Raw genomic sequence first — 26,780 nt, 5'->3', positions numbered from 1 at the left:
TCAAAATGGGGCCTCTGCCTCCCAGAATATCCTCTCCACCGGCTGCCCCAGCCAGCCCTCCCTCATGTTTCCATTCCAGGTCTCCCTCCCCTGACTCAGGGCTCTCCAGCACCTTTCCTTCCTCCTGGTGTTATGAGCTCACTCACTTTTTCCAGAATCCCACTGTAAACCCATGTTCCCATATACCCTCTTGTGCCATGACTCACCCTCCCTACCTAACCTTCTAATTATTTGTAATTAACAAGAAGGAACTGACATTAAGTGGAGATGATCAGATGTGAGGATGAGTTCAGTGCAAATGCTTAGAGAGACAGAAACAGCATCATATATGACTGAATAATCCCATAATCATTCTGTGTACATTCCTCTTTCTGCTACTTTTATAACCACTGCCTGACACTATTGTGCTCTGTGTCCTTTTATGAGATATCTAACCTTGATTGGAAGCAGAGGCCACCCACTTTCATTTCCACAGGTACTCATTATCAACAGAGGTTAGGGCATCTGAAAATCAGGCTAGCTTTTAAAATTTTCTATGTAATGCAACATCAAACATAACTGTTGCAGCCTGACCTAACATATAATAAAAGGCATTTAAATTACCATGAGCTTGTCTCAGCTGCCTTGGATTTCCCTGTACTAAAAAGTCCAGCCTTTCCTGTTCTGCCCACTTATTGTACCTCTCATGCATCTTTTACTGCAGCTATCCATGACTTAATGCGATGGCAGGCATGAGAAGCTGGCCTTGAGGATGATACACAAATTGCTCCTCTTTCTTTCTACAGAAGATTAAATTTGCTTTGATGGCATAACCTTGTTTCCTTTCTTCTGCTCTCATTGATTTTCCTTCTCTGCCACTGTCTGCTTTATAATGCATTATGCTTCCCATTTCTCCCATCAGAACCAGCACTCTTAATCCACTGGATCCAGAATCCCACTACAAAAGCCTTGTTACTTTCACTCCTCCAGTGAAGGCTATTCCAAAACAATAAAACTACATGAAACCTTATTATTTATAATAAATAAGGAAAAAAATCTTGTAATAATAAGCTATGATACAGAGGCTACTTTATGAGCAGAAAATCTCATGTGTAGAATTTTCATGAATTGTCAGCATTTATGATTAATTTGATTCTAATGCTTGTGTCTGTGAAACCAGTGAAATGTGACCAAGAGCAGGTGAGGTCTTCTGGAGTTGGCAGTAAGATTGAAAATGTGACTTCAGAGATTCTTTTATTTGTGGCGTTAACACCACTGCTGTTGTGGTCGTTTGATGTGAAATACTGTGAACTGAACCCTTCAGAAGAAAGGTCCACAAGAATGGTGTCCTAGATGACCAGGTTCTAAAGGGTAATTGTATTACTTTAGCACTTCGGAGCGCTTTGTCTAGGAATACCTACTTGTGTGATAGGTTATCAGCCCCGAAGATCTCAAATCCAGGTAAGCAATTTAAGTGAGCTGCTATTTATTCCTCAGGGTGGGGAATGAGACAAAAAAAAGTCCACCTCTGCCTAAGATTCTCAGTATATGGAGAGACACCCATGCACCCATCCACTCACTCATGGATAATGCTTGTTTCACCTTTTCCTTTATCTAACTTTTGGAACTGTCAGCAGAAAATGAGCAGTCATTTTCAGGATAATTCAATGTATGTAAGGGATGCAGAGTGGGGATTAGCCTTCATTTCTGGCCTGTTACAAAAGACACCAGCCCAGAAACTGCCAAAGTGCTGGGTCAGTTCATTCAGTTCTTCCACTCAGAATCCTTAGTGGAGGTAACTGTAAAATACCTTATTGCATTTTAACCTCTGAAGAAAAAGTGTTTAGTAACACTTTAGCTGGACTGGTTCAGTAGTAATAGTGCTTTGTGTATGGTACTGTTGATTTCATTAACCCTTTTATGTTTTCATCATGAGGGTTAAGGTGTTTCTTCCAATAGTAAGCAGGAAAGGGTATTAAAACTGTCAGGATAATACCTTACTCTTCTTCAGATCACATCTACTTGTTATGGACAACAGAAAGTGGCTTTTTTCCCTATGATTTCACAGTAGAGAAAAAAAAGTGCAATGGTTTCAAGTGTTGTCAGTGCAACAGAATCTTTTGAATCAGTTTTGTTCCCATACTGAAGCTAATTTACATGCATAAATCTCAGAGGCTGAATCTTTACTTTCTATTATCCTAATTTCCAGATGTCATGATGATCCATGATATTTGTTTCCAAATATATGTATAAATGGAGTTTAACCTCTTAATTTATATGTGCTAGTCTAACATTGTGGCAATTCAATCAAAGATATTTCTGCCACTATTGATGTTCAGAAGGCATAAAGAGTATAAAACCAGACCAAACCAAAAAAAGCTATGGTCTATGCTATGCATGATTCTAGTTGATTCCTTGGGTATGCACGTAGTTGGGGGTTCACAATTACCTATAAAAACCTATAATTTTTTTTAAAATTCAAATTTACATTTAGAATGCATTTAATTGGGCACAAAATTATCTGTTACTGATGGGCAGCTGAAGGATCATTCTCTGATATGACTATTTGGAAAAGTAATGAAAAAGCTTTAAAGTAACAGAGTATTTTTCTAGTTTCCCAAGTAACCTGGAGAATGTTGGAAACTTTATTCAATATTGCAAAGTAGCATATACCTAAACTGCTTTCTTTTTACTCATATGTATTATATACAGCAGCTTAATGAAAAGGAATAATATCAGAACCCTGAAAAGGACTACAGAATGCCCTAGAATACTTGAGTTACTAATGGCATCAGTGGGTAATACATTTTGTTAGTGCTGAAGCATGACCTATTTGAATAATTTTCTTGACTTGTTTGCTGCGAGCTTATTAGTGCACTTGGTCATATAAATATGTGTGTATATTTGCAAAAATATATTTTCAAACTTCATAAGGATGTTTGGATAAGACTACAAATGACTTCTTTCTTTCTTGTCAATGTCATTTCATTGTGTCCAGCATTCATACCTGAGAAATCTTTGTGCTGTCACATAATCTTTTAATCCCCACATTTCCTTTCAAGTACATACACTCCCAAACTAAATTTTATGCTGTTTTCTCTTAGTTTCAATATAAGAGATTAGAACAATTGCCGGACCAGCATAAAATGCAGACCACATCTTTCAAGAGAAGGCTAGACATCTGTTATGCAGAGGATATAGACCAGCAACTTTCTAATATTTATCTTCCAATATGCAGAATTACAAGAGGGGCATCATGTGTTTAAGTAAAGAAGGCCAAGTAGTGCACTACAGTGTCTTATTTAAGACAGGATCCACCCTGAGAAAGAATTTCAGAACTTTTGTTCCTGGTGCAAATTCTTACACCAAGAACTTTGAAGCGGCTTTCCCTCCTTGGGCTCAGAGACCAGGACAAAGGTACCTTGAAAAACATATTTCTCCTTAACCTGATCTAAACATCTTCCTTCTTTTACGATGTGAAAATAAAAAGTGAGGTGAAGATACAGAGCAGAAGCTGCACTAAGCAGAAAGATACATAAGGATTTAGAAACCACCAAACATATAAAACAATGCATATAAAAAGCTGATTCACTTAACTTATTTTAGTGAGGTATATTTCAACCATCCATCCACAAACAACTAGCATCCTAGGGTCTTTACATACACTTTTAAATATTCTACATTAAAAGTTAGTTTATTTGCTTACACAAACCTGAATTACAGCCATGCAAGCATGATTTTTGTACCCGAAGAAATCATAGCAGCTGAAGTAAATGTTTGCACTTTCTCTAACACACAGTCGAACAAAAAGTGGTTTTATCATGTGAAATACTATAGCTCTAGTAAATTTTGTGTTTGAAATGCACACAAACTGTATGTTTACTGGTGTCATAAACAAAAAGAGAGATTTTACTTCCTTAGGGAAAAGAACGCAACAGCAGCCGTAGGTGTGCAATGGAGTTAGGTAAGTCATGGCCTCTCATGAGTTATAAATAAAATTAGCCATTATCCCTTGAAGAAAGTAGACAGCTGGGAAGCTGAATTCTGCTCACTATAGCAAGTATATATTTAACTTCACTGAACTGCCTAGAGTTACATTAATGAATCCATCTGAAGAACTCAATTGGGTCTTCCTGTCTAGACTTGAGAAGTAAATAAATATTACTTAATGCATGGTATTCAATATAACAAACCCAATCACATTTATACACACTTGCTGCAAGATTAAGCAAGCCAGCAATAACTCCTCTGCTTGCTGTTTCAGATTGACATCTGTACTTTGTCTAGTCTGCATTTTGTTACTCTGCCTGTTCCTTGCATTCAGCTGCTGTGATTGATACACTGATGGCAATTGATGTTTTTCAGAACAGGCCTCATTCAGTTACAGGAACAATAGGTCAAGTAAGCAACTGAACTGCTTGCTGTTGCATCAGAACAGTTACTTGAAGACAGCTATGTGTTTATACAGATCCAGGTGCTACGTAATATCTAAGAGAAACAAGCCCAGTCCACAAGTGAGACAATTTCCCCCTGCCTGGAGTCCATGATTTCTCTGTAACTGCACCTATTTGCATAGTTTTAGCTGACAAATGGCACTGCCTTCAATTTTGAAAAGCAATTACTCACATAAGTGGATGTTCAGAAACAGTAGGATTGCAGAAAGCAGGAGGCCATCCCTATGTCAGTCTCAGCTGTCCTGAGCTACTTTACAGAAAACTTAGTGCACACAATAAATAGTAATTAGTCTTAGTAAGGCTGGTGGTTGCTCACTGTTATCAGTTGGGCAGAGTAAGTCCAAAGTTGACACTAAGTCACCCTTTAATTTTTTCACCCTTTTGATTTTACTTTACTGGAGTTACCATTTAACCAATGGTAGAAAGACACAAAAAGGACGGTAGAGGGGGAGTGATAGGTATGATCAAGTCATTCTGCTGTTGAGGTATCAGGATACTCAGGCCCTTGATAAGAGCAATGCTACCACAACAAGAAGAGGAGAGCTTACACAGCTCCTTATTCTACAGTCCCCTAAGTATTATCCAGAAGTAAGGAGTTCCTTTCAGCCAGTGTAAAACACCAATTTTGTGATGCAGGATCGTGAAGAGATCCATACTTTTGGTTTAAGCCCTTAAGACAATAACTAAGTGTCAAGGCCTACATCATTAATCTGTAGGCTCCATCAGCAGTTGTTTTAGGATTGCAGCTAGAATTAACAACAGCCACGTTGGTGTTTGTGACTGCAAGTGGGCATAGACACAGACAAACCTGCCTGCCATTCAGATCCAGACCTGTACCAGACTTTTTAAAAATAGCATAAAGAAGACCTGCAAGATATTTTGTAGTGCAAAGTACAGCATGTTGAATTATATTCGAGAAAAAGTAGGGAATGATGTTTCAGATTTCCATTCTCTTTATTGCCAACAGATTTATATTTAAAATGCCAAGGTCAAAAAAAAATGTAATAAATACTTCACTTTAGGCTGTAATAAATTAAAAAAAATTAACAAGGAATGCACTTTGCCAGCCACAAGTGTGGGTATTTTTGAAAAATAAGGAAAAAAACAGTATGGCCATAGTTCACAGTTAAGCAACCAGAAGCTGCTTGTTACAATTATCCCCAACAACGGAGCTCTCCCATCCCTCCCTTTCCAGATCTGTATTCACAGTTTAACTCCATCAGAGGTGCTCTCTTACAGAGCAAGCAGACACATTCCGCTCCGAGTTCAAGTCAAATATATCTTTAACACACATGAAGCAAGGAAAACTATGATCCGAGGAACTCCTTGTCACAACATTTTAGTCCAACAGTAGATTTAGGCTTCTAATAGATGTGTGCCCAGCACACTAGGACAGTCACATTTTCGTACCACCACACATCCATCATCAACATACTAGTTGCTCCACCATCTCCACTGTAAATTCACAGTGAGCAAGAGAGTCCATTTGGTTTAACAGAGTCAGTTCCTTCAGTTACATCGCTGCAGCAGCATGTTCAGAGCATATTCCATTCTGTGTTTTAGTTCCAATGAACATCCAGAAACCAGAAGAGTTGTCAGACGAAACGTTGTGGATATCCTGTCTTCATTTATGTAGGTAAGGAGATACTCCTCACTCTGATTGCAAATTATGACTTTTGTGTGATCATGATAGAAGTTCACCTGTAAAAGAGAAGTGAGTTGCTGTTTGTCTACTTTCTCCTCTTAGTTTCTGAGACTTAGCTAGTTTTATTGCAATAAAGTATTTTAAGACATTTCCTCTGGTGATGCTACCACACTTACTTGAAACGTGCCGTCATTGAAGAGCATCATTAATGCTTTATCAGATTTGAGCCACTGTAAGAGGTAAAGCCTGGGCCTGCGTACATCTGTTAGGCTGGGCAAGTCTCCTCCCTAGGAAAGGGAACAGACTATGTTAAGCACTCAGTTCACATTTAGTTTATTTTTACAGCTCAAGACTCTGAAGGTGCTGAACTTACATCCATGAGATTCTCCTCCATATAGTGAGAGAAATACTTCAGTACTGTTACTTGGCTAATGAACTGTTCAGGAGCCTCTGTGGCTGAGAAGACAGAGCATTGGCCAAGCTCAGCATAGTAGTGCACTGTCCTGAAAGAGAAAAAAAGAAAATAAGGTTAGTGATGAGAAACATATTTCATGTTTAAACTGCCTTAGTGAGTTGTTGGTTTTGTAATGATTCTTACTTTTTGTCTGGCAGAAGGCTCATATGCGCCCCATTGTTGAAGAGGACACCAACAGTGTGATCTGACAGCTGGTACCCAAAGCCATACTTGTTGGAGTAGTCCACCCATTTTGTAACCCACTGGAAGGATGCTGACAGCAGTTCTTTGGGATTGCTGTCTGCTTCTGGCATGTTCTCCAGACATCCTCTCAATACTCTTGCAACTGTATCAGCAACACTTCCCATTGTACTGTCTTCCAAACCTGAAAAGGAAGGATTATTAGACTGACAAGACCAGAGAGAGAGAGCAGATTGTCATTCTAAACCTTTCAGTTACCTAGATTAAGAAATTTAGCCTAAATGACTTTCTAATTTAAATCTTTCAAAAATATTGGATTTTACAACATCAAGAAATAAGAGGATAAAAGCAGACATTTGTTTCAAGCTTTTAAGATATGAAGAAAATAAAGGTGGGATTCAGACTTAGAGATTACATTTTGCTGCACTTACATTCACTGCTACTGCTGCAGCTTCCCAAAGTTCCTCTGACTATCATCCGAATGGAGTCTCCAATCTGCTTAGTTTCTGGCAATGCTCCCGGCTTTGCCACTGTTGTGATAAGAGGCTGAATCTCCTAGAAGAGATGTCAGACAAACATCAAACACAACACAAGACAAGGCTTATACATAAGTTTTGCATGGCTCTCCTGTTTCTCAACAAATGATAAATTCTAGGCAAACTGGTATTCATGTACAAAGAGCACAAAGTACAAAGAGCTGCTGGTAGACTGAGCTTAGAGCAGCACACCAGGTCTTTCCATTCTTCAGATCTTCAATTTGCATCTCACAGACTATTAATCAGTTCTCTGCTCTCCTGACCTAGCAAGGGAGCAGCTGTGTGCAGGTCTGAACACCAAATGGTAAGAGATAGATTTCAGCAATTTATTCTTTTAAAATGCCCTAGTTAATCATGAACTGAAGCCCTGTATTTGCAATATTGAGAAATAGCACCTGGCAGACAAGTTAACACACAGGCAACAGTGGAGTCTATGCAGATACTATAATTACTCAAAAGCCAAAATTTATAGTCTCCCTACAAAGGCTACCATACCTTGGTGATGCTTGGTTAAGCCATCTTAAAGCAACTCTGCTAATCATTTAAGCTTGATTATGCTGTGTACAGCCCCAGTTCTGATAGCCAAGTCAAATATAATTTAATTAAAGCTACTCCACCCAACTGTTGCTGGATTTAAATTGAACTGCACTTGCATATACCTCATCTGTCTTGTGTTTGGGGGCCTGCTGGGTTATTGATGTCTTCTTCAAATCATGCCTGAGCTTGTAGATTTCTTCATCTTCTTTAGCTAGCCTGTCTGCAATACAGGAAAAAAATACTTAACTCAATCTGGAAGTGCTATTCAACTATAGAAAGCATAACAAGTTAGCTGCAGAAAACACATTGTCTCTCTCCAGTAGCTTCTTCTAAGCCTGCCGTAGTCTCCCGGAGCAGTGATGCCATTATATACAAATCACTTATGAGACTAAATTTCAGTAGATATTACAAACTAACAGATGACCAGTATAGATACGGATGCTGTAAGAAGCATTCACGTATGAAAGCTGGCATAGGTGGTCAGGCTACCATCTACACTTCTCAAGAAAGAGGACAAAACCAACCCAGGGAAGCACAAGTGTAAGTGTTCTGCTGCTATCTCACAAATGTACACCAATACGACACAGATGCAACAGACAAAGGTGGACTGTAGCAAGGCTTGAAACTTACTGTGTGTGTCGAAGTATCTGGCCTTATCCTTTTTACCCCCAAAGAGAGCAGCAGCTGCTTTTTTGAAGAAATTTTTAGCAGGACTTGATAAATGGAAATCAGGGACAGTGTGACAACAGCTTGCAGAAAGTCTATCAGGTGTAAAGCCCTGTGGAAATGCAATACAAGAAGTTTTTAGACCACAGAGGCCATTTTTGTGTGGATTTTTTCCCACTACAATAGTGATAGTAGACAGTACAAACCTGTAAGAAAAATTCATGTCGAATTATTTCATCTAAACTGGGCCGATCTTCAGGGTTTTTTGACAACATGCTAGCTATTAAGTGCTTTGCAGGTGCCAAGAGAGATGAAGGCAGGCTGTATCTTGCTTCCCTTATACATCTGTATGTTTCTTTAAGATTTGTAGTCTCAAATGGGGGTCTTCCCAACAGCATTGTATACCTGTTCAAAGGCAAAGGAAAACTATTTTATTTTACACACTCTCTGTACTTGTGTGTACAACTACAAAAAAAGGCTTTATCTCCCAACACTAAGCAGTTCTGCATTTGAGCTACACATGCACAAAGGGCTGTAAATGGATGCAGTACTGCATCCCCTTTGAACCCTCAAAAGCCTACACCAGTGATAGACATATTATATTTCAAAGGCAGTAAAGTACTTACATTACACAGCCTAAGGCCCATATATCAGATTCACAGCCGTGCCCTTGTTTGTTGAGGACTTCTGGAGAGAGGTAATTTGGTGTGCCACATATTGTTCTGAAAAATCAAAAACACCATAGAGCTGGTCAGTATTTCAAACAGAAAGGGGAAGGAGCTATTTTTCATGGGTCAGGTTTTCCTCTCCAGTTCAGACAAGAATTTGAGACACCTAAAGAGGAGCTGTAGGAACTTTGATAACATAGATGTTTTTTCATTTTGTCTTCATGATATAGGAGAAGCACTATCAGCAGTATTGGCTTTTGCTGTAGAACGTGATTTCTCAGTTTCATATCAATTTGGTTTCATTTACTACTAGACTATACATTTTTTGATGCTCCTACCTCCTCCTGTGCTCCAGTGGTTCCAGCCTAGCTGCCAAGCCAAAGTCACCCAGTTTCAGTTCCATGTTCTCATTGATGAAGAAGTTACCTGGCAGACAAAGAAATTCCAGTTAGGCCATCTCCGGCAAGACAGGAATGCATTTGCCACAGGTGCTGAGTCATACTTTGTTCAAAGCCAGAAGCTAGCCAAGACTTTTTTTTTTTAAATTAGGAATGTTTAATGTCATCCCTTAAGCACTATGAGTTTCCACTGTAAAGATAGACTAAGCTGATTCTACTAAACAAGCTGTCGCCATACAAGGATAAAGTGGTACAATACTGACAGGGCTGGAGGAGTGTGTTTTGAAGTTGGTGATCTGGAGAACTTACCTAGTTTAAGATCCCTGTGTAAGATTTCCTGTTCATGAAGATACTTTAGCCCTGACACAATTTGCCTGAGGTAGTATCGTACTTCTGGTTCTGTCAATACCTTCCTTGCTTTTAAGATGTGAGCCATTGACTGCAGAGGAAGAACAAAGGCAGAAATGTCACTGACCATTCATGCACAAGATTCACCCAAGCAAAAGTAAATGAGTACATAGAGAAACAACAACTAAAGCCACAAAAATACCTTTTACACATCAGACACATAAATTAGTTGCAGATTCCAGGTAAGTAAATACTGGATTTCTCCCAGTTGATGCTCACCCTTCTACTGCAGTATTCCAGAAGAATGTAAATATTCTCTCTGTCTTCAAAGTAGTGGTAAAACTGCACAACATGTCTATGATTAAGCATTCTGTGCAGCTCAATCTCTTTATCAATCTGAAAAGACAAGATAGTGGGAAAGAAAAAAGGTGTTGTTAGCCTTACTTCCACAAGGTTGAGCAGACAGCTCTGTCAGAACCATTTCAGGAAAAGGGCTAGGCAATCCAGCACACAAAGAGTTTGAGAAGAAAAAAAAAAACCAAAACCATTCCTGCATACATACCTTCTCCCTTTGATGAGGTTTTGCTACTCTGCTGTGAGGAATGATTTTTGCAGCATAAACTTTATTTGATGTCAAATCTGTCATCTCGTAACACTTGGCAAATCCACCCTAGAGAGACACAGGACAAAAAATGCAATTAGAGCGGGTATAAAATGCAGTCCCGCACTTAGTCATTCACCAGCTCATGTATTAGTCAAGAAGCGCAACTTCCTCAGCAAAGGGCAATTTTCTAAGAACAGGTTCTGGGTTCATCGTCTGTCAGAAGGCTCGCGCTCCCCACTCCCCGCATGCACCATCCAAGTCGCTCCCGCGTGCTCGCCCGAGCCGAAGGCACGACTCCGGGGCAGGAAGGGCGCTCGGACCTATCGCACCGGGCCCGGGCGGCGCAGGGCAGGTCGCGGGCGGCAGCGCGGCGCACTCCGCTCTCCGGGGGAACGCAGCCCCGCAGGGGCAGCGCCCGCCGATCGCCCCGCCGAGAAGGGCGGCGAGCCGGGCACACCGGCCGTCGCCTCGGGAGGGCACGGGGCTCGCCGCGGCCATTACCTTTCCGAGCACCTTGCCGCGGCAGTAGCGCTTCCCCGTCGTGGGGTCGGTTATAACCCGGGAGACCTCGGCTGCGGGGTGGCCGTGCTGGTGCGGCTGCTGGTGCGGCGGCTCCTCCGCCTTCTTCCTGCGCGACTCGCCGCCGCCCGCTCTGCCCGCCGCTGCCTCGCAGCACTTGGCACCGCCGCCGCCCGATGGGTGGGCGATAGTCCGTAGCAGCTCCATCACCGCACCCCGCCGGCTCCGTCCTGCCTGTCCTTCTCGGCCTCGCTCCAGGCACCCTGCACACCCCACCCGCTCCGGTCTCAACGCGGGGCAGCGCCCCCGTTCGCCCCTTATATAGCGGGTGGCGGCTCCGCCCCCACCTCTGAGGGGCGGTCCCTGCCTGGACTCCACTCCTCCCGCCCGGCTTGGCCGGGCCCCTCCCCGCCCCACCTCGGGACGGACGGAGCGGTGTTGGGCAGCGCAGGGCTGGCTTGTTCTGCCCTCCTTTCCCGAGCCGTGTGGCCGGAGCGGAGCGGCGGAGCGAACGGGGCTGAACCACTCTCTTGTCTTCCTGCAGCGACAGAGGCTCCTCTGGCCGCTACAGTCCTGTGTGGGAGCTCGAGAAAGAGGGCTTCAGCCTAAGATGTGTTTTCCTCACTCGAGGATTGCTGCGTGCGGGGCAGTGGGGGTTGGCGATGGACGATCTGAGCTGTAGCCTGTAGGAGCAGCGTGCCTGTTGTTGCATGCGAGGAAGGGAAGGAGTTTGTCCCGCCTATGCCAAAGCAGCTCCACCACAGAGGAGAGACGGGGCCAGCATGGAGCTGAGGCCCATGGGCTTGTTCAGATGGTGCAAATCACTGGTGTGAATGCCCCCCACTTCTGAAGGGCTACCCTGTCCCTCGCTTTGTAAGGAGAGCCCATGCCTAGGGACACTCCCCACAGCTGTCTGACAAGAGTCAGCTCTAAAATATCTTCATAAGCAGCAAATAAATCAAGTTGGAAGGCAATTGTAGTATAGGACCTCTGATCTAAGTGCTTGTGTACAGACAATTGTTAAAGAGTGAGCATGGTCTGGGAGAAAAATATTGAAATGTGAAACAGTTTTGCATTTCTCCATTCTGAAGATGCAAAAGTGCCAAAATTCATTATTTTCTTAGTGTGTTACACATTTCTGAAGTAGTATTTTCTTGTTGGCAGACAGAATACTTTCATTGCTGGTAAAAATCAAAGACTAGTTGATTTAGTAGGAACAACTTTCAGAGCATGTAACTGTGTAAGTTATTTCAGTGTCAGTCCCTGAAAATCTCTCACTTCACATCTTAAAATAACAGAATGTACTTATTTTAGACTGTCAACAGCAGGATGCATGCCTTAACACACAAAGTCCCCCCAGCCAAAACCACCAAAAGTGTAGAACAACAATATTTGTTACTTGTTTCTCTCCATAGGTATTGCATTAGGAAGGTAACAGTGCTCAAGTGTTAAATATACTGTATTGTGTATACTCTTCTTCTGCCCATCTGCAGTTTTTTAATGGGCATATGCTGCTGCATTCAGGTGCCTTCCTAACTCACTCTGCAAAGCCTCGTCAAGTCACATTAGTGTTACTAGTTATTAACCGTAGGGGTAGAGGTAAAAATAAGAAGGAAAAATTGGTATACACAGACACTGTTCAGTCGTGTGCCCCCTCAGCCCTTAGTCTTACAGGCATTGACTTCCTAGACAAATATTCTTACCCTCACATAACTTTGCCTTTCTCCAAATTAGTACCTGTTTTTGCAAAATAAGTTACTTAATATAAGCGTGATTTCTGTATGCTTTGTTTAGTGTCAGTACATTGCTTTGGTCTGCTGCGCTGAAAGGCTTATGGGGAAAAGGGAAAATAGGCAGAATAGAAGTACACGTTTTCCCTCCGCTGGAAAGAAGTGGTACTGCACATGGTAAAAAGCAAATGTAAGAAAAGTAAGCTTTGTCTGGTAAAGGTTTAGGGAAGATTGTTAAGCTTGATTTTAAGAGGACAAAAGCACATGGTTAAAGCTAAGTACACAAAGTGTTCTGATAAGCAGGACTGGCAGTATTTCTTCTCACCTACTTTGCTGAAACAAGGTATTTAAGCTGTGTTCCTTCTGAGTTGCAAAAGGCCGTGAAGCTGCTGGACTGTCCCATGCAGCAGTTACTTGAAGATCAATTCTCTCACTTTTGCATAGGGAACATTTACCTAATACTTATCTCAAAGTGCCAAGTTTAACATACTATTTATTGTGAGGTTTTACAAAGCAAACTTGCTTTCTTCTAAAGGTTCTCTCTTGGATAAAATAACATTACAGTAAATGTTTGAAACTGACCTTCTTACATCTTGCAAGGGAAAGCCATCCTAGCCTGCGCTCTGTAATCTCCCACTTTTTCTTCCAAGTTACAGTAGCAGAATGCTCAAGTGTACCTGCAGACTGCATGCGAAGCTTATTTGCAAGCTGGCTAAGATAGCAGCAGCTCTGTAGCCAAATCAGTATGCAGCATTACATTTTCCCTGCCAAGAAACAGGGCAAACCTAGCCCAAACTCAGGCCTCAGGCATGCCTTCTGTCTCTAGAAAAAAAGTAATCACTTATTCCTACAACTCCGTTTTGACACAAGTATACAGCTGTTCATAAAAGCCAAATTACCGAGGGTCTGGGAAGACTGGGTGTGCATAAATCTGTAGTTCAGATGAGGAATGGGAATTTGACAGAGTCAGAAACTGCCTGATTAACCAGGCTTGTGGGAAGGTTTGTTCAGGAACTGCTTGTTCTTACCCTAACATTCTGAAAGTAAGGTGTTCAGAGCCTTAACTTTCCAAATTTAACAAAAAAAAGTTAAATCCTGGATGTCAAACTTCATGAATACTACAGAGCTTTGTCATTGTGTTCATGGCCATGATTTTGCCAGGGAAACAAAAGCTTTATATGAAATCAGGACCAACATCAGCTACGTGGCTCCAGACTGACTCTCAACTGAACTTTCTGAATATTTGGTGCCACTAATATAATTTTGCCTCCCCAGTGTGCTAATCTGAGCCAATTCAGTAAATTCAGCTCCTACAGGTGAAGACACAATTCCTACTGGGCTCAGGTGGCAGCCCAGGCTGGTTTGGCAGGCAGCCCTGACCTTTTACCTGGCTGGCCTCATCATTTGCTTTCTGCTATCAGGTTAGCTGATAGTTCTCCTGCCTCAGCTTAGCTTTTGTTAGAACTATGTTTTTCATTTAGCTGGTCATGGAGTGCCCTCAGCTGCTGAGGAGAGGTTATGGCAGTCTTTCCTAAAAGAAGTGTATTCTAGTTAAAGATGGGACAAACTAACGTGTTCATTGAATAGCATCTTCACTGGATATATGTATCAACATATATAAGCAGCTTCCTTCTAGAACATCACCATATAGAAAATGTGTTATTAAAATCGGGGCTTTTACACAAAGTTCTTCATGGTCCTTTGTGACTTGTCTTGAGAAACTATTGCTAATCCTACTGCAATTTAGTCTTTATTGATTGACTAAGTCTTCTTTCTCTTCTTGGCTTATTCCCTAACTTATCCTCTTAAATTTCAGTTCCACACCAGCCTTTTCTCACCACCCCATATGGGTCTCTGCATTCTCTGCTTTTGTTTTCCACACATCCCCTGTTCTCCAGGGCACTTGTTCTGTTTCCAGTAAAGTATTATTTTCTAGAGTTTCTAGCATAGGCATCCTTAACAAATAAAGTATAAAACACATGAAAGTTGAACTAGGTATAAAATTAAACATTTGCTCTGATGCTGCCATGCAGTTTCAGTGTGTCACTTCCTTTGCTGGATTTTATTGTCATAGATTGTCCTTACACACAGGTATGATACCATTTGTTCTCCTTAAATCATTGCAGAGCTAGTGCAAAGCACTTGTTTCTGCTATAATTCATGTATTTTAATTTTCTTTGTTTGAAGCTTGGCAACATTTCCAAAGACCTAAATTCTTTTGCTGTTTCATTTGAACTGATCTACTAATTAAAAAGCAGGCAGACTACCAAGAGCTTAAGGCAATCATATGTTTTCCCAGAAAGATCTCCCAAAAAAAAGGAGGGTGTTTAGGGCAGTGGTCACACAGGCTGTGCTAGATTTTAGTTCCTTCTGGAGTGGTGCCAAGGTCTGTTCCCTCCCTGCCTGTTCAGCGTAAGCTCCTTGGGGCTGGCAGGAAGAAAGGCTTGCAGTTGTGGTAGTTATAGGATCCCATATTTGGTCCCCAAAGACACAGAACTCTATTTTTTTGAATTTAATGCATACTTACATGGTCAGGAGGGATGGATGGATGGCTCTGACAGGTGTTCCCCCAGTGCAGTGATGGAGTATGAAAATAATATAGCTCCAGCCAAGTGTCAGTGTCAAGTGAAGACAATGTCAAAGAGACTCACCTTCCTCTTAACCCTCACTACTCTCTCATTCTTTCCCTGTGCTGCTTGGGTTGAATAATGTCACACAGCTTTATTTCAGGCACTAGCCCCTGCCCTCAGAAAGTGCAGTAACACCTTCATACAGTATCTACTTCTAAAAGTGAAGTCAGACCAGAGGTTTGCACATTGTGTTATTTTTCTCATTTTTTTCACAGCTTGACTTGTTTTTCTTGCATATGCCAGACCAAAACAAAGATTATACTAACCTCAAAGCTGCAAAAGTAGACTCTAAAGCTTTTGCCTTTAAAGGTTTTAAAAGAGCGTACTGTCAGATACATAATTTCCTTCAATGAAATTCTCTATGTCCACTATTTTCCACCTTTAAATGCACTGAGCAGAAACAAGAGTGCAAACTGTATTACCTATCCATAAGAAACTGTTAAACCTAATGAGCACAAACACATGCAAATATTTCGTTTAGTGTCCTGTAGGAATCACAATAATTCTGCCTTTTTCTGCAATGTGAACCTTCCTAAGTGCTCACTTAGTTAAAGAGGATCTGTCCACAAGATATTTAGGGAGATATCCTGGCACTGTGTCCACCTGATCTGCCATCAGCATTTTTTTCAGGACCTGCCACTGCTTCTGATGATTTTTGGTATCCCATTTAAGGTGCTTGAAACTTTGTGAGTCCAGGACTTGAGATACCCCGTGCTGGTGATACAGTTGTTATGGCCAGAATTAGCCTGCCTCCTGTATAAATGACTGCTAGGCCCATTATGCAACTGCATTGATCATGCAGAAGGAACAAAGATCTGTGTGATGGTAAAGCTTCATGCCCAGTATTAGAGACACTTAGCTTCAAACCTGAGGAACAATCGGAGTAGTGTTTTATGCCCTAAAAGAACTGTCTAGAATCTTTTGTGTTGGCTTTTTTTTTATTTAGCCCTTCTCAATGCCCAAATATCTTACACATAAAACCTCCTTGTTAAAGGAAATAATGCCAAAGGGTAGTCAAAATCCTCTAAACAGAACAAAGAGGTCAGTACTTCAGTCAGTATGTTTCCCTTTCTGATCTCCCTTACCCTTTCAGTCTTCAAGTACTGCAGGATACAGGACAGGACAGCTGCTTGCCAATTTGGCTAAGTTCTTATTTTCTTTCTATGGATAGAATAGCAGCTTCCTGAATCCTAAGGGCAGAAGTCAATGTTACTAATGCTCAGATAACACAGACAACACAGGAAGAGAGTTATGAGATATATGATGTAAGAGCCTATGTCATAGGTTATCTGTCTCCGTGACACTCTCTTTTGTCAAGAACAACCATATCTGTTTTTTATGCATGTACTGCCAGTAACTAGACGTGTACAGGCCACTTCTGACTATGTATTATAAACATGAAGCACAAGAGGAGAACAGTTAGGAGATTGTAAACGTTTGTTGTCTTATCTTTAACCAACTAGGATTGTAGAATAAAACAGATACAAAGAACCAAATGTTCTGGCAAACAGGAGTACAAGTCATTATTCCTAATCCTCAACAGTTGCAGCTAATATTCAAACAGAGCAAGATAGGGATGAATGTCTTAAGAATGCTTGGATATGGAGAAACTCTGGGGAGTAAGAGTTGAAGGTAGGAGAGTTGAGGGACTACAGGAAAATGAGTTACTGCATAATTGGATATAAGCCAACACTTCCTATCTCCACTGTAGGTACAAGAGGAGCTCATTGCTACCAAAGCAAGATGTGCCAGAAGCAATCCTGAATAGAGCAGAATAGAGAGTCTATGGAAGAAAAAGTGGGCTGAAAGCTGCCGTTGTCAGAGGCAAGTGAAGCAACAAACTTGTCTGTGAAAGAAGGACATCCTGTCCTCTCTTTCTCACTGGGTTTATATTAAACCTAATTAACAATTATTATCTTTCCTAGGTTTCTTCTATACACCACTCTAACATAAAAACTGTAAAATTAAAAAAAGCATGTAGTAAGGAGACTTAATACCATATGTTACCATCGAAGTCTTGACATGACAGAGTCATGTATTCAGAGATTCTGTGGAGAGCTAACCACACTTTTCAATAAGCTCTTTTCTGTTTTACATACATCAGAAGCTTTTCTAAGTGTTTCTTACCTTGTGTTTTATATTGATATCTACAGTTTTTACAGGTAAAAGTACTTTCTACATTTATGTAAATATTTAAAAGTGGCTGGCACTAAATTTAGTTTATTGGAGTTACGCTTGTCCTGACTGCTGATCTGAAGAGTTGGAGCATGTAATTAGTAAAGTCAGTGTACCAAATGAAAATAGATCACACACTGATCAATGGCCTCTAAAGAAAGCTAAGACACCTAGGAAACAGAGACATATAAAATCTGGTCTGCTGGCCTCTTTAAGAATAGAAATGAGAGCAAGTGATATTTAAGACAGAATGGATAAAAGAAAAGATGAACAAAAAGGATGCCCTAAATAGCTAGATGTGAAAGTGAAAATCCCCACTAGATTTTTTTCAGCAACTCACTTTGATCCTTGTGTTCCAGCATGCCTTTCTGATTAAAGCTATTGTTAACATCAGCCATCCAGGGAAGGTGGGTGTATGGCCAGTGCCATACTTTCCTTTTCCTGAATTTAGCTGTATGGTCCACCAATGACCAAAAATCTTAGACAGCTATTGGACATCTACTTTTTAAACTAGGGAAGCCAGTACCTTGAGTAAAGCTACTCATTGGTGGGAAAAAACCTACAGGCAAATGTTTTTGACTAATGCAAACAAAGCCAGAACTATGAGAAAAAACCTACTGGCAAAATGATAAATACACTAGTCAGAAGGGTAAATATTGCCCTCCAGGCATGCCACTGCCATGACAGACTAGACACACACTGTGGAGTAAAACATCTGTATACCTCCCAGCACCACAGCAGATGCTTTTCTGCACATCTGTGCTGAGAGGAGAGAGTTAGGACTACCCAAAGGGAACACAAAAATTCATTTCCAGAGCTACAGACTGACACAACCGTTTTTTTCCAACACAGGGGGCATTTGGGGAAAATTTTAGTTCTATCAAATCTTTAATTCTATTTCAAATTGATGGTTTATGCAGGTTTTGGTTGTGGTTTCTCAGTTGGCCTTTAATGTTCTGTATTACTTGACATGAAGCAGTTGTTTTTAAGTTTTGAAAGCAGTTATTATTGGCACAGATCAACCATAGCACATTTATCATGTAACACATACACCACACTTCCATGTCTGAAGTGCATAGTAGTGCCCCAGAGCAAAATAATGCAGAAAGATAACACTCAACAGAACTTACAACAAGTTAAAAACAAGAACACGAAGTAGTTATGGCAGCTGTGCAATGCAAAGAGAAGCTTTGGCATCTGGGTGAGCCTTTGGAAAGGAAGTGAAATATTGCAAATACAAGTTTAGAAACAGGATGTGATAGCTTGGCCTACAGCATAGATTATTGGATTTTTGTGATGGGTCTGAGCTAATTTTAGCTCTCATTTCAAGTACAGCAGATCACTTCCTTTAGTGAATGTGTAGCAGTGACCTTCACAGTGAACTGTGAGGTTTCTCCTATCGAAGTCTGAATTTAGCTTCAAAAGTTTCTGCTTCTATTTTGGACTTTCAGAAGGGCTGGTGTGCTAAAGAACTGTCTCTTTTTTTAGATATGTCAGCTCAAGTTTATGAAAAATATTACCTCTCCCTTGTCTGGTTTATATATTTAGATTCTCATGGCAGAGATTCTGCCACTAGAAGCTTCCTGATTTTTTGTTAATTATCTCATTACTGTTAGCCTTAGATGACAGCTTTAAGATGCATAGAATCAGCAAACTCCTGACTTAAAGAGACATGGACAATTTTCACTTATCTGTCAAGCAGCGACAGGGAGTCATGATCAGCATTCCAAATAATACCGAATTGATAAGTCAGATGAAGGAAATCCTCCAATACACACTTGCATAAAACATACCTATTTTTAAAAAATCAGGGCTCCTTGGTGGTGGTGCTTCTGGCTAGATGTATGGTACTTACAGAAACTTCAAGAAGAGCAGTACTAATTGAGAGAGGGAGACAGTGTGCAGTCATGAGAAACTCTGGTTCCTGCCCTTTCAGCAGTAAGACAAGGAGTTCACACTTGTACGTGCTTTGCAAGAAAACAGGAAAAGGTCACCTAGGTGGAAAACAATGTGGTGAATGTTATTTTTCAAGTATCTTAGAGCACTTTAAAAAGTGCATTTGTGGTTGGAACAAATGTTTTCAAACCCCATGCAGCCCTACAGTCTTGGAGAGGAGTGGCTAAGAGAGCTGCTCAGCAGCAAGGGATCTGGGGGTGCTGGTTGACAGCAGCTACACATGAGCCAGAGTGTGCCCAGGTGGCCAAGAAGGCCAATGGCATCCTGGCTGGGATCAGCAATAGTGTGGCCAGCAGGACCAGAGCAGGGATTGTCCCCCTGTACTCAGCACTGGTGAGGCTGCTGGTTCTGAGCCCTTCACTTCGAAAAAGACTTTGAAATGCTGGGCTGTGTCCAGAGGACAGCAAGGCTCATGAAGCATCTAAAGTCTTATGAGGAACACCTGAGGGAGCTGGGAGTGTTTATCCTGGAGAAGTGGTGGCTCAGGGGAATGAATTTTCATTGCCCTCTACAACTGCCTGAAAGGAGGTTGTTAGTAAGGTGGGGTCCAGTCTCTTCTACTGTGCCTACAGTGAGAGGACAGGAGGAAATGGCCTTAAACTGGACAGGGGATATTCAGATTAGATATGAGAATCAATTTTTCCTCTCTCAGGGTGGTTAGGCACTGGAACAGGTTGCCCAGGGAGGTGATGGAATCACCATCCCTGGAGGTGTTCAAGAGGCGTCTGGATCTAGTGGTGAGTGATGTGTAGTGGTTTACGGATTACAGTAGTAGTGCTGGGTTGACAGTTGGAGTGGATGATCTTGAATGTCTCTTCCAACACTGATGAGTCTATGATTCAGAGCTATCCTGATTTCAGTAAGACTAGTCCCCCAGCATGTCTTTGTACAGAAAGAAACAAAGCAGGTAAACTGCTTAACAAGTTTCTCTGATCCCAAAGTGCAAATGCCCCAGTCTATATGCATTAAGAACTTCAGACTTTGTCTGAAGTTTGACCCAGACTTGTCTCCCTCATATAAATTCAATGCCTTTTCCCTTTCCTTTCCTTTCCTTTCCTTTCCTTTCCTTTCCTTTCCTTTCCTTTCCTTTCCTTTCCTTTCCTTTCCTTTCCTTTCCTTTCCTTTCCTTTCCTTTCCTTTCCTTTCCTTTCCTTTCCTTTCCTTTCCTTTCCTTTCCTTTCCTTTCCTTTCCTTTCCTTTCCTTTCCTTTCCTTTCCTTTCCTTTCCTTTCCTTTCCTTTCCTTTCCTTTCCTTTCCCATTTTTAATGTCTTATCTTCTTTTAGTCACTGCATATCTCTTATGATTTTTAGTTGAGTGATATCCTCTGCTTCACTGATTTCTTAAGATGGTATCTGTGAGTCAACCTCTTGGGCAGCTGTCAGACCATCCTCTGCAGTCTAAACCAGCAGCCTTGAGGTCTCTCCCACTTGCATTAATTCAACCTGTTCAGTTTGCTCTGCAACAAAGTTTGAAAAGCACAACCATCTTTTACTGGAGAGAAAGAAACACTCAGAAGAGTCTTGAGGAAAAGATCAAAACTGACTTTTGAAACATCAGGAAACAGAACATGCAGAAGCAAACAGCAAGTTAAGCTTATGGTGAGACAAAGGGAGAGTAAGAAATAATATAGCCAGTGGAAAGAACAAAACAATGTTCTTTCCACTGTGTACAGAAGAGAAACCGTATCAGAAGTTGTTGCTTTATAAGAACTTGATGCCACAGACTAAGCTAGATGCATTTTAAGTTTGGGATCAAATGGTTAATCAGTCATCTTGCCTGAAGTAACTCCTAAGTGCTTTCTCCCTGCTGTTTGAGAGGAACAATGTTTTCAACAGTCCTCCTGTGATACTGTATCAACCAGCATTTACTGAATTGCAATGGGTTTAGAAGGATAAGAATATTATGGAGAGAAAGTGGGTGCACCTCAGTGAGCCCCAACAGGCTCAGGAGATAGGAAACCCTTTGTTCTATGAACACTAATATAAGCTGCTTGGTCTGTGGGCATCATCCTGTTCCTCATGAAACAGCCATTTCATCGAGGGAGAAAAGCAGTGCCTGTGAGGGACTTGAGACTCTCCAGATAACAGTTATAATAATACCCACCAGCTGCATTTTCTCTCAACATTTTTGTTTTGTTAATGTTCAAATTAGTTACAGAGGTGAAGGGATGATAAAATATATCACCTGCTTTATGATGTTATGAGAAATTATGAGCAGGTCCTTTCTTAGGGACTGCAAAAGACTGATTCGTTCAGAAAGGAAATTTCTAAGGTGTTCATCTATAGTCTCATTTTGTTGTATGTGTGCCTTGTGACTAAACCCAGTATTTTCTTCTAGAACTATTGAGAAATCTTTGTGCCTGGAGAGTTGTGCTGGCCAATCTGCTCAGAATATCTGCGTTACATTACACCAGGGCCAGAGACTGTGTGCAGTGCAACTGGGGAACAGTTGCCCAGAAACGGAGGGTATAAAACAATTAATGAAATTCTCACGGTTTGGAGTTAGCATTGGCTGAGTTCATTTGCTGAGCAGTGCAGGGATAGGACAGATCATCTTGCTGGGTGCAAAATACTCCTTTTTTACCATTAAATAGGACCCTGTTTCAAACAGTATGAGTCAGGAATGACTAATGATATATGCTCTTTCCATAGCTGTGTTGAGCTCCAGAGCAGACAGACTTCTGGTCTTTCCTTCAAGCATGGATTCTTCCAGGTCCACAGCTATGACCCACCCCCACCCTCTCCCTGCAACTGAGCTGGTGTACACTGGCCCCATTTGGCTGGCTCCTCACAGCTCCATTCTCTCATGGTTCAACAGGCTGTGACCAGCAACTCCCAAGAGCCTGCTTAAGGCACACTAAAAATGCTTTAGCAGAAAAAAATAAAAGTGCATAATGCAAAGGGACAGAAAATGAAAGAATAATAGGAGATTCTGCTTGTGGTTTTTATCTAAAGGTAAATAGTTGTAATTTATACACCCACCCTTTTGGGGTATGAAAATCTCCAAGAGAGTGATTCCCACTGATGTTTCTGCAGATTCCCTCCTAACAATAATCTCCCATGTGGGACTTAATGGCTTTAAAATCAGCTGATCTGCAATGTGTTTCCTAAGAGGAGTGTATGACAGTACACCTCCAGCTCTTAGGTGTATGAAGATTGGAAATTCTATTTCCCGCCGAGTCCTACTTTCACCATAAATGCATCCAGCTACCATTTAAAAGCTCAGCATTAACATTACCCTAAACATGTACCTAAAAATCCTTTAAAGCATGCCATAAAACTCCACATTTGCGCAAACTCACCAAGGCACAAGAATTTCGTCTGTGCTCAGTTGCAAAGAACATACAACTTCTTTTTAAATTCCCAACTGCAAATTTAAGCAAATGGTTCCTTTCCCATCAATGTGATGAATATACTGAATTTTGTTTTTCCTGGGAATAAGTACACAGGACAGAGCTACTAGTAAGTTTCCTAAGAACTGTCTTGCCATTTTTCGTTCGAAACGGACATTGAGTATCTCTGTTAGCCCACCCTCCCCTTCTGTAGCTCATCAGAAAGCATGGGTACTTTCAAGGTGAGAACACTAGAAATTTCTTTCTCAGCACTTTCCTCTGAGCAAGAGAGACATGTTTCATTCTCCCTCTCTGGCTCCATGGAACAGTAAAGGAAGGCAGCCAGCTTAAGCAAAGCTTGAGTATTTTCAGCTGCCTATTTCCGAAATGGAGCCCAATGTTTCTCCATGCTGTGAAGCACAGATACATGAACAACTGTCATTCCAGGACTGGAGGAATGCCTTATGGCATCCTCAAAATGAAAAAAAATCCTATGATAGTGTGGTGGTGCTTCTTCTCCTCCAGGCCACTCTGTGATGTCAGGACTGCTTGTGAGGCCCTCCCTGATTAACAGCTCCTGGGCAGTTGAGCTCAGCAGAAGCTGTCTATTCCCAGGACCTTCTGTTGCCTAATGAGCTCCTGTTTTCCAACAGATGGCCTTGGAATGTTATTTTTGTCTGCATGGTAACCTCAGTGGGACAATGTTGTTGGACTTCTGAGTAAAATTTTTGACTTGGATTGAAGCCAGGGTTGAGATTGACTGATTACTAAAGACAATCATCTCACAACCCCATAGGCAGTGGCCCTGACTGAGGCACTGTGAACTCTCTTGGGCCACAGAGGACTGCAGCCAGCAATCCTGTTTCTCTGGGATGCCTCTCAGAGCTTACCAACTCTCAATGTTGTGATACTCAGAGTACTGTTGCCAAAAGCTGATGATAGGGCCTGGGCTGACACCTCCCCACTCCTCAAAGCTCAACCCTTGCCTGTTGAGAAATGCACAGGCATTTTAAGTATTTCACCAAACTCGATGGGAATTTTTGACAGGTATCTTTGTACATATTGATACATACATACGTATATCTCTGTCTGTGTGAATGCATGTGTGAATTGATTTAAATGCCAGATGGTAAGTCTAGTATGATTATCATCATCTAAGGTTTTTTATCATTATTTCTATGCTTATAGTATATCCTATTGAATCATTTCATAAATGTGAAATTAGCCAATGATTAAGTACTGCTAAATCCCTATTTCACCCTCAGATTTTGCATCTCTGGTGTCTGTGAAAATCATTTTAAATTGATTCTACTCATATTTTCCCTTGTGTGCTTCATCTATAAAGTAATACAGTGAACCTTTCTGTCCAACTTTGTCACACTTCTTAAATCTTTATTAAACCTGCTTTTGCTGACAGCTTTGCCAGTGATTCTTTAAGCTACCTAGATCATTCATTCATGACCAACAGCAGTCCAACTAACTCCCTGAATTCAAATCGATTTCAAGGCATGAATAAACACCTTTAATTCTAACATTTTCTCAGTTCTATCTCTCTACATTCAAGTGGAACATTGTGCTGAGGGGCAGAACATGCTGTGCTCCCCCCTAAAGCAGGTAGTTTCCTTCCAGCTACTTGGTTGGCAGGTCTGAGGGATAAAGGCATATTTCTATTCTCAACAAGTGGCTCATTCTCATGTAATTAATAGTCCCAGTGCCCACAGGTCAGATACTTCTCTAACTGAAACGCCCCTAAAAAGTTTGATGTTATCCATCACTTTACACGAAATATGTAAATTGTGACTGACGAATGACAAAGTATAATAATTTACTGTCTTTTCTTAGTCAGTAATTATTATGTGGATGAGGGAAGACTAAAGAAAGTTTTTACAATCATCAGTATTAAAAGGTGTAGCTTGGTGTTACAGCTGTATTTTCAGCTCATAATTGACCACACTTATGTTTCTTAATAAACAAAATATAGTAGCAGGACTAACTTCTAGTTCTGTTTTGAATATTTGTCTGTCTGAACATATTTAGTGCTCCAATAGATCTCATATGCTTTAAGATATAACAGGAGAAAAAAATATGTGCAAAATTTACAGGACCTGACACAATATTTGAATTTTTGCATCAGGAAGACATGGCACAGATGGAGAGGGACAATGGACTTAGGGACCCCATGTCTTGACTCTCCATGTGAAACTGTAGTAGGTGGCATTAAAAGGGACCTTTTAATCTGGGCCCAAAACAATCACAGAAGTCACAACAACTATCCCTACACATAAGACCTTAACAGCTTTTTTTCGCCTGTGTTCTCCAGCATTTTGGAAAACATTGACTAATGTACACTTGCAATATTCATGCAATATCCGTCATTTATCAAAACAGAGCAGTTTTAATGCATGTTATTAAACAGGCGCTATCTGAGAAGATAATCACAGTTTGACGTGTAATTGAGGTCCTGTTTATTGAGGTGGATTATAAATGATAATGAGGACTGGAGCATAACCATCTGCTTTTGGGTGTCCAGCTTTGGTGAGCCATTGAATTCAATTTTTTGCCTCATGCAAACATTAATCAAAGCTCCAGTACCCTGATTTTTTTTTTGCTTGTTGTGTTTTGATCAAAATATTAGCAGCAGAAGTTATGCCCTTTTAGAGAAAATTCTACTTTTCCCAGCATGACAGACCCACTGAGAAATCCATCTTCCCCTGGGAGTAAGAGCTCAGTGGTCCCCACTTTCTAGGACCTTCTGGGAACTGCCACCCATCTTTCCTTTCCTATGCACCTGAAGCAGCCAGCATGGAGGCACTCTGTTACAGCGGGGATTCTGTAACACAATGCACCAAAACAGGAGTCCCGTGGAAAGGAAATATATATGGACAGATTCTTGGTAGATGTCTCAGAGATGTTTATTTCTCCAGCCACATGGCCGGGGCTCTGCCCAGGAACTGTTCCAGTCACGGGCCCCGAGGGTCCTTCTGCCCGCGCAGGGAACACAAACCAACCCATGGGAACGAGGCTGAGCAGGGGCAGGGAAACCCCGTGCCTGTGCCCTCAGGGCCCCTCTGCCAGGGCTACATGGCAGGGGGGAGGGCCCCAACATCTCACCCGTTTTATTTTAATAAAAGGAGAATGAAAACAACTGGATAAACATAACAAGAACAGTTTCAAAACAAAACAAGCCACCCTCCTGAGTCTTTGAATGTCCAAACAGAATCTCTGGAACATCTTAAGGCTGACAGAAGGGAGACAGAACTCTCCGAGCATGCTTTGTGGGGAAACTGAGGCAGGAGAGGGTTTAATTTCTTCCCTCTCCCTTTTCATACCCCCCTCGGCATCGGAGAGGAGTGGTAGGGAAAGGGAATTGTATAGGGAAGCCATGGGTTGAAAAATGGATTAGGAATAAACTGGGGATGGGGTAAATTTAGGAAAGGGTTCATATTGGGTATAGGGTAAAAGGGGAAAGTAGGTTGCGGGTAGGGAAGTTGCTGGGATGGATATTGTTTATAATTCTGTGCATAATGGCTGCCTTTGACGGGAATACCTCCAGGCCCAGTAACATTCACTGCTTGTAAACCCTTCTTTCCTTGCACTATATCAAAATGTACAACTTCCCCATCTCCTACACTTTGCAGGTAATTTTTAGGGTTATTCCTTTTAATGGCAGTTCTATGGATGAATAAATCTTCCCCTGTATCATCTTGTGTTATAAATCCATAGTTGTTTTTGACATTGTACCATTTCACAGTTCCTGTGACTTTCGTGGCTACGACTCCTCCCATCACGTGCTTGTGTGTTCGTCATGGCTGCTGATCCCCCATGGCCGCCGCCTCGCCGACTCCGACGTCTCGGCCGGGCCCCCGCGTTGCGGCTGCTCCGCGCTCTCCGAGCGGCGCTGCTCCGGCGTGTCTGGGCTCTGCGCGGCCCCGCGTTGCCATCGCCACT

At 41.6% G+C, this 26,780-nt stretch overlaps 1 protein-coding gene across 1 annotated transcript; it reads right to left on the bottom strand.

The window, feature by feature from the left end:
• Positions 1–5,368: 5,368 nt before the first annotated feature.
• Positions 5,369–11,270, bottom strand: PLK2 (polo like kinase 2). Its single transcript, XM_082302174.1, has 14 exons — positions 10,992–11,270; positions 10,449–10,556; positions 10,166–10,282; positions 9,848–9,977; positions 9,479–9,566; positions 9,099–9,194; positions 8,679–8,877; positions 8,437–8,584; positions 7,929–8,026; positions 7,165–7,288; positions 6,677–6,917; positions 6,452–6,581; positions 6,255–6,365; positions 5,369–6,134 (listed from the first exon to the last, which is right to left on the bottom strand). Exons 1-14 carry the CDS (start codon positions 11,214–11,216, stop codon positions 5,943–5,945), a joined length of 2,007 nt encoding a protein of 668 aa, XP_082158300.1. The 5' UTR covers positions 11,217–11,270; the 3' UTR covers positions 5,369–5,942.
• Positions 11,271–26,780: the final 15,510 nt, after the last annotated feature.

The sequence above is a fragment of the Coloeus monedula genome (assembly GCF_965178545.1).
Source record: "Coloeus monedula genome assembly, chromosome: Z".
In the NCBI taxonomy this organism is placed as follows: Eukaryota; Metazoa; Chordata; class Aves; order Passeriformes; family Corvidae; genus Coloeus; species Coloeus monedula.
Note: the sequence above shows the minus strand (reverse complement) of the source record. Positions and strands in the feature narration are given on the sequence as shown.

Coding starts and splice junctions, on each gene's coding strand:
- PLK2 (XM_082302174.1), bottom strand. CDS start 11,216: ATGGAGCTGCTACGGACTATCGCCCACCCATCGGGCGGCGGCGGTGCC. Junction 9,978..10,165: donor TGGAATACTGCAGTAGAAGG/GTGAGCATCAAC, acceptor CTTCCTCTGCAG/TCAATGGCTCACATCTTAAA. Junction 8,585..8,678: donor GACATGAATTTTTCTTACAG/GTTTGTACTGTC, acceptor GCATTTCCACAG/GGCTTTACACCTGATAGACT.